The sequence below is a fragment of the Camelus dromedarius genome, chromosome 8, assembly GCF_036321535.1.
Source record: "Camelus dromedarius isolate mCamDro1 chromosome 8, mCamDro1.pat, whole genome shotgun sequence".
NCBI classification, from domain to species: Eukaryota; Metazoa; Chordata; class Mammalia; order Artiodactyla; family Camelidae; genus Camelus; species Camelus dromedarius.
The window spans coordinates 40,199,775-40,212,594 of record NC_087443.1 but is presented as its reverse complement, the minus strand read 5'-3'; the positions used below and the strand labels follow the sequence as shown (position 1 = coordinate 40,212,594).

General features: G+C 37.5%; 1 protein-coding gene across 1 annotated transcript in view; it reads right to left on the bottom strand.

Annotated features, from left to right (window-relative positions):
* Nucleotides 1-9,453: 9,453 nt before the first annotated feature.
* Nucleotides 9,454-12,820, bottom strand: part of TMEM26 (transmembrane protein 26) — a 36,056-nt gene continuing 32,689 nt past the window's right edge. Inside the window, exon 6 of the mRNA XM_010985776.3 lies at nt 9,454-10,327. Coding sequence (XP_010984078.2) covers nt 9,900-10,327 — 428 coding nt within the window. The 3' untranslated portion in view covers nt 9,454-9,899. The remainder of the gene's footprint in view (nt 10,328-12,820) is intronic.

Here is a 12,820-nt window from a genome sequence, read left to right as displayed (position 1 = left end):
AGTTAACAGATGTAAATAAGCAGAGAAAAGTAAGTACTCAAGAGTAGTTTTTGAGCGACTGTGTGCTACCCAGTCGGGACACGGAGGTGAACAAGATAGATACCCTTGACCTTTACATTTTCCTTCCAGGTGGGATAGACAGTAAACAAATAAACATACAAAGTAGAGATAATTTCCACTAGTGATAAATGCTAGGAGTCAAATAAAGGCAGATGCAATGGAGATTACTGAGGAAGGGAAAAAGTGATGGCCTCTTTGAGGACCTTGCACTCAAGCTGGAATTTAAATGAAAAGAAGGACCCCACTCTGGGAAAATAGGGGTGGAGGTGAGGGTCATCCCAGGAAAAAGTACTAGCAAGAACAAAGTCCCCAAGACAGAAAGAAGCTTGGTGAATTCTGGGAACAGACAGATTTTCAGTGTGTCCTGAGTGTGAGATTATTAAAATAAAGTATAAGACATGTTCCATGTGCTCAGACAGCTCACAGACATATAGACAAATCATTACATATATTATGATAATATATGTATTATCTGGGACAGAGACAAGTACAAGGTGATCTGAATACACAGTAAAGGAGGGGAGTCGCCTAGTTCAGGAAGCAGGCAGATGTGATCTTTGAGCTAAGCCTTCTGAAGCTTTTACGGGGGTTTCTGCCAGGGTTTTGGTGATCACTGATGAGAAATATTGCCAGAAGGGAGAATCTCTGTAAGGAGCAGGGGAAGAAATCAGTAAGGCAATATAAATTGAAGCTGTTAGACAAGTAAATACAGGAGAAACTACATAGTTCAGCCAGACCTGAGGCCAAGAAGGGAAAACTTCTGGGGACTGCTGACCCATTGCTTCTCCTGTAGATTCTTCGTGGAGACCATGATAAGTGACAAATCCCATAGCTCTCTAACCACATTGTCTTGCCTGGTGTCCTCATCTGCACTGCTGCTTCACAGGAAACCCTAGAAATCAGGGACCCAGGACTGGAGGATGTCTCTGCTCTCAGAGGATGTCTGTGCTCACTTTCCTGGGTTCCCCTGGGGTGCAGAATAATCTTGGCTGATGGGATTGTTCTTCCTTCCCTAACCATCAACTCTGGAGGGGAAGTGGGCCACCCATGAGAGGTGTGGGTGAGTAGACAAGGACTCCACAAGGGAGGGTGGCAATGGAGGGCATCACTGAAAAAAGAAATTGCAAAGTTCACAAACACATAGCAATGTAAGGTTAATGGCTGGTTTAGGGGAGCATGAGTAGTCCATTATGGTGGCAGCTCTGTGTGTGTGTGTGTGTTTGTGTGCGCAGTGATGGGAAATAAGGTAAAAAATCAGGTTAGGGCCAGCTTCTGAAAGGTCTTAGATGATTTCCTTGGGACTTTGTGCTTGATTTTGTTGAAAGTGAGGCATCATCAAAGTGTTAAATATAAGAGGCATGTGATAAATTGCTCATTTTAGAATAGCTCTGAATGCGGTTTGGAATATTATTACAGAGGGTTAAACCTGGAGGTTGAATGACCAGCTGGAAAATGACTGTGCCATTGAGGCAGGAAATGATGAGATGCTAAATTAGGATAGTAGCAGTTGAAATAGAGAGGGTAGGATAAAAATAGAAATGAATTATAAACAACATAACTGAAAGAATTTGGGGATCACTTAGGTAGGAATATAAGAAAGAAGAACCAAGGGTCCAGGATATCTCCTGTTTGAGTGTGGGTTCCTGAGTGGCTGGTGATGCTACTAGCTATTATATGGAACACAGGGAAGGGGGTATATTGCAAGTTGAGTATGGTGTGAAAGGTATTTCATATATTGAGTGCTTGATGCTTGCAAAATACCCTGCAGGAGATGCAAATCCAGGCATGGAGTCCAGGAAAGGGGTAAATGAAGTTAGATACCAGTAAGTAGGTATTGGTAAGAGTTTGTTGAAACCAAGAGTGCTAATGAAATAATTAATAGCTTTTGACCCAGCTGTTAGCTGTCACTCAGTCATGTGGGAACCCTTGAATAATAGGGAAGAACATTCTTTGCTAGAAGGTAGAAACAACCCCCAAGATCCCAGAACCACAACCATCTGAATTCTCCAGCTATGCACTTGGCAGCAGCTGAACAACAGAATCCACAGAGAACACATGTTTTGTCTTGTAGATCCAACTTTTCTTGCCCAAAATTCTCAGTGTCTGTACAAAGGCTATAGGATATCTGACATATGGCTGGCTTAGGAATTTTTATTTTCCCCAATAATTTGATCAGATCTGCATGTGATCCATGTGATTGCTTATCACAATCAACTGTAAATTTAGCAAATATTTAACAAAAATCTAAAAAGCTTGCATAAACGAGTTAGCTGAGCTATGACTATGGATTTGGAAACAGATGCATGGATTCTTTCTGAAGTTTTCTCTTTGAGATTTCCTTTAGTTCTCTCTCCTGGGGAAATTGGTTTGACTATGTAATTCAATGCGAAATTCCTCTACAGTTTGTTTTGGCTCCTTAAATGTTAGGGAGTGTGAAAGTGTCAGACTGGCCCTTGCCAAGTGGTCTCCAGGGTATATATCAAGACCCAGTGAATCACTTTGGTCACTTTGATTTTTCTGGATTCTTTTTGATTTATTCATTATTTCATTTCTCAAGGTTTAACACTGCATAAGGCAAGCAGAATTTAACGTGTTTTAAGCCTTTGATTATCTAAAGCGTCTAAAGATCATCCTTAGTTATAATGGCAAAGTCTTTATTTTCTTGTGTGGAAAAAGATTGATATGCTTTTTCTTTATTTGCAAAATGATATCCGAGTGTCTGTACATGGCAGCAGGCTGTATGAGTTGTTGAGATTTCTTTTTACCAATAATTGTTTTTAAAAATCACAAGAGTGATGAAGAATTAAAACTTTCAAACTGCCCTAGGAGACTATTGCTAAGATTTATTTCAGATAATGTATTGCCTATGTTTTATTCAAAGAGGTTTATAGTGTCTTGTCTTATGTTTAAGTCTTTAAGCCATTTTGAGTTTATTTTTGTGTATGGTGTGAGGAGTATTCTAACTTCATTGATTTACATGCAGCTGTCCAGTTATCTCAACACCATTTGCTGAAGAGACTTGTCTTTACTCCATTGTATGTTCTTGCCTCCTTTGTCAAAGATTAATTGACCAAAAGTTTGTGGGTTTATTTCTGGGCTCTCTATTCTGTTCCGTTGATCCATATGTCAGTTTTTGTACCAATACCATGCTGTTTGATTACTGTAGCTCTGTAGTATTATCTGAAGTCTGGAAGGGTTATTCCTCCAATTTCATTCTTTTTCTTCAATATTGCTTTGGCAATTCTGGGTCTTTTATGATTCCATATAAATTTTAGGATTATTTGTTCTAGTTCTGTGAAAAATGTCCTGGGTAGTCTGACAGGAATGTATTAAATCTGTAGATTGCTTTGGGTAGTATGGCCATTTTTACAATATTAATTTTTCCAATCCAACAACATTAGATATCTTTCCATTTCTTTAAGTCATATTTAATTTCCTTAATCAGTGTTTTATGGTTGTGGTATATTTATACAATGGAATACTACTCAGCCATAAAAAAGAATAAAATAGGGCCATTTGCAGCAACTTGGATGGACCTAGAGTTCATCATTCTAAGTGGAGTAAGCCAGAAAGAGGAAGAAAAATACTGTATGATATAACTTATATGTGGAATCTTAAAAAAAAAAAAAAGACAAATGAACTTATTTACAAAACAGAAACAGACTCACAGACATAGAAAACAAACTTGTGGTTACCACTGGGGGATGGGGGTGGGATGGGATAAATTGGGAGTTTGAGATTTGCAGATACTAACTACTCTATATAAAATAGATAAACAACAAATTCATACTGTATAGCACAGGGAACTGAATTCAATATCTTGTAGTAACTTATGATGAAAAAGAATATGAAAGTAAATGTATATATGTTCATGTTTGACTGAAGCATTGTGCTGTACACCAGAAATTGACACAACATTGTAAACTGACTATATACTTCACTAAAAAATATATATATATATATACACATACACACACACACACAAAACCTTTCAAACTATAGAAAGCATTAAAGTAAAAAAATGTGGGACTGTCCATGGTTATTGGAAATATAAGCATCATTTCATCCATTTACTAGCCCCCTGTAAAGGCATGGATAACATTTTTAAAGAGAGTGACATGCTGACCTCATGGTTTGCTCCCTTACTTTTATGTAGTAAAAAAAATCTAAGTGATTGCTCCTTATCAGCACTTACAGATCTGCTCCATTCTTTTTAAAAGCTACGTGATATTATGTAGTATGAATGTTCTGTAATTTAATAATTACCCTATTGATGCACACTATGCTGCTAATATAGAAAATACGGCTCTGAAAAGCCTTAGATACATATTTTTGCACATACTTACCTATATGATACATTCTTAGAAGTTGAATTGCTGGGTCAGATGATCAATGTATTTTTAATTCTGACTGATAATACCAAATTGTCTTCCAAAGGAGTTGTACCAATTTACATCCTCACCAGCAAGGAATAAGAATGCCTGCCTCCTTTGATCCCCTGTAATACAGCATTCTAAAAATTTTTTGAATCTTTGCCAAACTGCTAATTGAAAAATGGTATCTTGTGGTTTAGTCTGCATTTGAAAAATGGTATTTCATTGTGGTTTGATTTGTGTTTCTCTAACTGTATCTTTTGCAGTGAATCATATACTTAACATCTTTTGCTCATTTTTCCAATGGGTTTTTTTTCTTATTTGTAAGAGCCCTGTGCTCATTAAGAAAACTAATGCTTTGTTACATCTGTTATAAAAATATTAGTTTGTTTCACTTTTGAATTTACTTACCGTGTTTTTATGATGTAAAAATTTTAATTTTACAAGTTGAAATTTATGAATTGTCTATGGTTTCCAATTTTATATCTTGCTTTGAAAACATTCTCACCAAGCAAAGTTCTCTATTTTTTTATTTTTAATGTTTAATTCTTTGGCCCATCTGGAAATGTTTTGGACATAAAGGATTGAGGTAAGGATCCAATTGGATATTTTTCAAACCTTAAACCACTTATAATACTTGGTCACCCCTAGCCCCATGATTTATCATATATCAAAATCCTGATGTATTTCAGTTTATTTCTTTGTTCGTTTTTCTGTTTGACGGAATCAAATTCTCTTGCTTATTGTAGCTCTATAGTTAAATATACTTAAAGCTCTTTCTCTTATTTTTTTTATTCTTTTCAGTATTTTTTCTTGCTCTTTTTATCATAAAACCTTTAGAATCAGCGTGTGTAGTCATTAAAAATTAAAATCTTATTGATATCATTATGTAGATTGTGTTAAATTTATAGATCAATTTTGGGGAAATTGATACTTTTTAAAATATCAAGCCTTCTTACCAGTCCCCAGTAGAATATATCTTTCTATTTGTTAAATTATTCATTAATGGTTCTAAAAATCATTTTAAAGGTTGCTTCACAAGTCATGTACATTTCTTAATAAGTTTATTCCTATGTATTTTATGGTTCTAGTTCACATTATAACGGAAATCTCTTCAAATATGTTCTATGTGATACCTGTATATAGAAAAGCTATTAATTTTTATGTGACTTCAGATTATTTGTAATAGTTTCTTAGGCTTTTCTATGCTTTTCTTAGATATTCAAAACCCAGTCTTCTATAAGTAAATGATAAATTTGGCTCCTGTTTTTTAACTTCTGTACTTCTCATTTCTCTAGTCTTAGTGCACAGACTCCTTTCTCCAGAAAAGAAAATAATAGTGATATATTCATGATACTTTTTGCTGTTTAGAAACTTAAAATCTTTACATAGGAAAATGTCAGTCTTTCCTTTCATAGCTTCTGGGTTTTATATCTTGATTTGGAAGATATTTCCCATTCCTCAAATGCTGAAGACATATTCCATATTTTCTTCTAATATTTTATAGTTTTCACTTTTACATTTAGATCTTTAATTCATCTGGAATTTATTTCAATATATTACACGGGATAAAAATCTCACTTTATGTTTTCCAGATGGTTTGCAAAATTCCCAACATCATTTATAAAATTGGTCAGTCTTTCCTCATTAGTTTGAAATGTCACTTTAGTCATATTCTAAATAGATCGGGGTTTTTTTAAAACCAGAGCTTAAAGACTAAATAAAATGAATTACAGTGGAGAACAAAGACAGGAGATGCAGGCAAAAAACAGACACTAAGGCAAGGTTGTACACAAACTATTTAATATATATAATAAAATACAAGTATCATTCATTGCAAAATAGTATAAATATAAATAATTCAGAGAAAATATTCTATAAAATATTCTAGTAAGAAAGTTTCAGAGGATGGACACCCATAGAATGTAAGACTGCAGGAGTTGATTACTCAAACATTGTTTAGAGTTATTCCCGTCATATGGGTAGTTATTTGAAACCTCAAAGCTATAAACATCCTCCAGCTGCCTAGTTTAACCCCAAGTCAGACATTTCTGAGGGTGGATCAGAATGCCCATTAAGTAAAATGCATAGTCTGAAATTAGAAAAAAAAAGTAACAATTTCTCCTCTTCTTATAATTCCAGATTGTTTAGTTTTTCACTTACACATCTGAGGCTCTGAATATATGTCATCATGTGGGTCACTTTCCTGGCACTGGAGTAGAGGGACAGTGGACAGTGCAATCCTTTCTCTCTTTTAACCAGAGAGTTGATCAAGAGTCATTGAAATTAAATGCCAAAGGTAATCGAGTCAGTGTAGAACCCTGGAACCTGGGTGGAAATCCAGAAGCATCCTTACCGCAGTGCATGCCTTCCCAGGGCTTTGAGAAGTTTCTATGCAATACCAAGTTAACAATTAATATTATGATAGTGAGTCCTAATAGTGCTTGGCCACATCTTTTTGGTCATAAAAGGCCAAAAGTGCTGCTCCATGTTAGTGGAACTCCAGCAGAGCCAACTGATCAATTTGTGTGAGTCTTCATTTTTGAGGATTGGGAAGCATGTTATTGGTCAATAAAAATTTCCATTTTCTTATGTTATCTGTTCCAGTTTAAATAAAAATTAACAGACTAATCAAAGACAAAGGCAGTTCACTAATCTTGCAGTGTCATGGCCTGTCCTCTGAGACTCCTAGTAAGGAAAGAAACCGCACAAGATGGTTATGAAGTGTGTTTCTACACAGCATCATTAAAACATGCACACTGTGTTTTCTCACAAGGGAAATGATATGTTTTTAGGAAGGACACTTGGTTGAGCTTTAAGCAAGCAATTAAATAACAGTAACAACAATAATAGTAACAACAGCACCAATAACCACAAATAAGCCACTTTCTTCAATGGCTGGGGATTGGCATGTGTGTGGGTAGAGGGGTAGGGCCTCAATTGCACCATACAGATAATCTGAGTCAGTTATGTTATTACAGATAAAATGGAAGCAAGCCCCAAAATGTCAACCTATGGGAAGTAACTGCTGTCCAAGGCACTTTATAGTAAACACTTGAGTGTTTTCAAACATTACAGTATTTAGCAATCTACAATAAAAAACATACAGTTCACTGAATTGATTTTAACTTTTCATCAGGGGTCCTAGGCATACAACCGGGACTTAGGTTTTATTTTTCAATAAACTTAATGAATATAGATACTTTTTTGGGGCTATAAAAACAGTCCAAGAGAGTGGGAGTACTGGCAGTAAGGTTAACAAATGCTGCCCTTAGCGGATTTTCCTGGAAAACCTTGCATGCATGTGTCTATTTTTGCCACCACTGCTTGCTGAGATAGTCTTGGGCACTCTCTGCCCTCCTGGCACTGTAAGTGAAGCTAGACTCTGGACTTTCTACTTCCCAGGCCTTTGGAAAGAGCACTATTTACAAAATACTTTACTTAAATACTAGAAATTCATTCACAGAGCCAAGCCAAGTCTCAAGATTTGAAAGCATTTTAAAAATATCCTTGCAACAGCCGTACTGCTTTATACTTCAGTCTATTTTTAGAGTCCCAATATTTGTTTTGCTGGAAGAAAAAATTTAAAACATAAAAAGCATGCCCATGAGCAGTCTGTGGTAATAAGCAGCACATACATGTTGTGGAGGAAAACATTCAACATAAAACAGTCAACATAAAAACAGACTTTGCTGAGGCGTCTTTATAAATAGCAGTTATTATTTTGCTTTCAATTGCTAAGCGTTTTAAATAACGTACCCTTAAAAGTTGTCAAGTTCTTTACTTTATATAAATATAATTTCCTGGTCTTAACTTTCATAGAATTATTATGGAAAATTATAAATGTGTACCATTAGCTTCATTTGTAATTTTACAATCATCCTATTGTTAAAATTAGAAACACAAGCAAGAAAAGAAAGAAGCATGATTATCAGGCACTGAAGAAGCTATTCACTGGAAAATTTTAATTTTTCTGTAAAAAAAACAGAATTTGCCTATGAAACTTTTAATTAAATATTTTGAACAGACATCATGTCACACAGATTTATAGATAAAATTGTCCCAGTTGGTTGTCGGTAGGTCACACCCAGTTTAAGGTCATACCCTGCCATATCTTTAATGTCCCTTTGAATTCCTGAACATAATAACAAGGAAGTATTATGCCCTGAACCCTAAAAGAACAGTTTTGGAGCTGTATGCCTCAGATAATTACTGCTATAAAGCCAGGTAAATTTTCACAGTGTTTCTTTAAAAGCAAACATCATCGTAAAAGGTTCTGAATCGCCTCCCTCTGGAAGGTACAGAGGTGTATAAAGGGAAAATACAGCCATTTCAGTCCAGGGGAAATGCAGTCTTAATGCAAGGAAGAAAAGCGAATTTCCTTATTTCCACGATGCTGGGGCATTTTCTGACCCCTGTCACTAATCAAGGGCTGTTGACTGTGAGTAGAGCTAATGCAAGCCTCCATCACCAACATCCTCCCCGAGACCAAAGGCTGTCTCCAGTCGTGGCAGCTCAGAGGAGCTCCCACGACTGGGGACAGACACCAGCGACTATGGTAACATTTAAAGGGCCCCAAACACCTTTATTCACTGCTTCAGTGCTTTCTTGCCTCAACCCACATAATTCAACTTGGCAACATAGAAAATCCAAAAGTGGAGTTAAGAAAAATACTGACGAATTCTGCAAATCATGTTCAGGGTGGAAATTGTATCTTTGCTAGCCTTACCAGTATTTCCTGCCTCACAACCAGCAGATCGGTAACCAAAATGGCTCGCTGTGAATTGTGAGGCACCCAAGTCAAAGCAGTAAAATTTCTGTAAGAGCATATGCGCCATGACAGAATACCACATCAGCCCAGAAAAATGATTTTCCTGGGATGGTCTGTGCAGCGATGAAGAAGGCTCTTGATGCTATGGCAGCTGGGCAGAGATTTTCACTGCTTCCAGCCCACAGTGAGGTAATTTTAAAGGCACTTTTCCCTTCATTTGTTCTGCATTCACTGAATGTACATTTTTTGATGTCAGAGGGACATGGCAGAAAAGATCAGATGAGATAGTCTGACAATAGAGCCAAAGTTCAAAGCTTCTCTATTTTCAGGTAACAGCCACGACAGTTTGTCTGCATTAAATCTCTGGAGGGCATGTCACTGTAACCCTGTCCAAAGCTTTTCGAACAGTTCAAGACAAACAAATCACTTAGTCGTTGAACAACTGTAACATCTGATACCATCACACAGAAGTTGTAGCGATAGTCACTAATCAAAGTTCTTTTCATTCAGTTGAAGAAAGAAAATTCCTCGGCTTTGGATTTAAGATCACTTTTTATGCTGTTCTTTTGAAAATTATTATATGCCAAGGTTTAAAAAAAAAAAAAAAAAGACAGAGAGAGAGAGTCAGAGGAAGATTCTGTCGGTAAGAAGAACCAGAAAGTCAAACCTTCTAGCTGCATGCTGCTGTCAATGACTCACTGTGGTGTAGGGTGAGAGTCACTGGAGGTGACTGGTGAGGCCTGCAAAGGAATAGCCACGCCTTCCTGAGAGCCACCTGCCCAGTCCCCAGGTGGTACCGCACTCTCCGCTGGTTCACCAGGGCATCGGTGCTCTCCTTTCCGGCCTTCTTGCTGACTTCGCAAGGAGGCGCGGACATCCAGCGCCAACACCACCAAGCGGTAGAGCTGTAACACCACCACGAGGAAGTTCTTGGCGGCAAAGAACACAAGCATCTGGTTGATCACTTTGAAATAGGTCATCAGTATGAGACGCACCACAAGGAAGGGACCGTCTTGTATGAAGATGCTGATTCCAATGTTCCACAGATCGGCACTGTATTGGCAGAAGAACTGGCTGGGAAACCCCCTCGTTGTCACAGACAAGGGGCACACGATGTGCTGTACTGAAGACACAGATGGCCTGGTTAACATTGCTCTGTTCAATGCAGCACCGTCAGACAGAATGAATTTGGTACAAGTCATTAACATTGGGTGCTACGCTAGTTCATGATTGGGTGTTACTTCATTCTGGGGGGAGGGGACATGTGAAACCACCCTGCCGTTTAACATCCTTGGTCGTTTTATATTCAAAATAGATAAACTGTTATAAGTCCAATAAAGCACAGGAAAGAAAGCCAATCTCCAGTTTCTAGCCACATTAAAATAAAAAATTGCAGCTCACATTCAAGTCCTCCCATTGGGAAGAGCACAATTAGCTAGGCTAGAAAGGATAAAGAACAGAAGAAACGGTCTTTGAAGTGCAGCGTTGGGAGGCGGCTCAGGAGGGTGCTCTCGGCTTCAAGTCAGGGAGCCTGGCTGCTTCCTCATTTTCTAACAGCAAGCTGCTGGCTAAGTTCTTAACCTGCCTGGGCCTCAGTTTCCTCCTTTGAAACCCGGAGGACAGTGATATCTGTGAGAAGAGAGGCCCCTACTCACTGCCTCTTTTTGTTTCCATTAGGCTAACAGCCCTGGCGCCTCTCCTCTCTCACTGTCTCTCCCTCAGGATAATGCATGATTTACCTGGCTGCAAAATTTGGAAGGTGAAATGGAGTATACGTGACCCAGATCCTCCTGCATCCTCTCTTTGGGATCTGCCTGTTTACTGGTTGACTCATTCAGCTGTGTATGTAAATTGTGTTGTGAAAATTCAAGTGCTTATATTCAAATGCAAACTTAAGTCACATATTTCTCTAATGGTGGGGGAAGAAAAGCCCAAATAAATGCCATTGTTATTTAATTTCATCTAATTCCTTATGGCTTTGTTTCGTAGTTTACAAGAGTGACTGGATATAATTACTGATTTTTCCAGTTGAACAGAAGGAGGTCCAATCAACAAATGAACCTTTTTGTTTTAATTTCTCAAATGTAAATTTAATTCAGGGTCAAAGGCAGAAAATAATCCTTTTATAATAATGAAGCCTTCCATTTGGAGTTTTCAAACAAAGAATGCCTTCGTCAACTGGAGCCTTGCAAATATTATGAAGCTGCTTTGATACGGGTACACATAATGTACTGTTTGTTGGAAAATACAATAGTGATTTAGTCAGAAGTAACATTTGGTCTTTGTTTTTCAAACAGCTGCATAACATTATCACCCTTGAAAGTTTACAAAATTTCTTTCTTAAATAAAAATTTTCTAAGCAAGGCTATAAACCACAAGATACGGGAGGGTGAGGACCAGCAGAGCGAATGACAAAAGGGAAAACCAACGTAAGATCAATAATAGACTCTCCTAAGAAGTTAAGGTCAGAAAACAGCTCCCAAAGGACCTCCTAAGAGTATTATTCAACATCTAAAGTGATGGTGCCTAATACTCGGTCACAGGACACCAGCTGACCAGTGCGTATAGAGTACCGTCTCAGGCACATTACAACAAAATCTGTGTGTTTGTATTTGTGTTATTGGCATACATTTGTTTGCAATTATTAACTACTAATTAGGCTTGGCGTATTTCTAAAAAGCCACAGCCACTCTTTCCATCTATTCTGTTGACAATTTTATTTCGGAAAGTGGATGCTAAAGTTTAAAATGGCCCCCAAAACCTCTGAGCCTATCAAAGTGAACCCAAAAAAAGATGTAAAAAAATTAAATATTCCTGTCCTAAGATTAATTCTAACCCTGAGGCCATCAGGTAGGATACCATAAAAAAGGACTCAGACTTAAGGAAAATGTAACTATTAAATCCTAGAGTTTCTTCAGAATAAAGTGGCATCCAAGAGAATTTCCAAATCAATACTTCAGGGCTCCTAGAAGTTCCAGGATAACTTCAGGTCAGTGCAGTCCAGTAGAAGTGTCTGTGATAGTAAAAATGTTCTGTATCTGTGCTGTCTGATACAACTGCCATACGCAGCCATTGAGTTGGCTAGCGTAACTGTAGAACTGAACGTTTAATATTATTTAGATTTAATTAAACTTAAATAGCCACATGTGGCTAGTGAGTACCATACTGGATAATGCGGCTCTAGATCATCACTAGTATGAAATGCCTGGAAAACCATTTACTTCTTTCAAAATCTTGAGGGTTTATGTCTTTATTAAAGTAAGCCCAATGGGGCTGTAAGGGCCAGTACTGAGGAAATTTTTAACTTTCATGTGGCCCTGAGACTGCCTTTACTCCCTGTGAAGTTCGAATACAAGGAGCTGACAAAGGCATGAAAATGAGCCCTTAAAATTATCAGGAAATAACATTTATATGCCCACAACTATGCTAAGCACAGTCATAACAAGCTATGTCTTATTTAGTCATCACAAGAATCCTCAACCCTGGCTACAGTAGTTATCATCCCCATTTCATGGATGAAAAGCTGAGGTGCAGATGTGTTAACTCATTTGCAGAAAATCTGACAAATCGCAAGTGATGGAACCACTGTGTGAAATGCATATAAAACTGTGCTCTT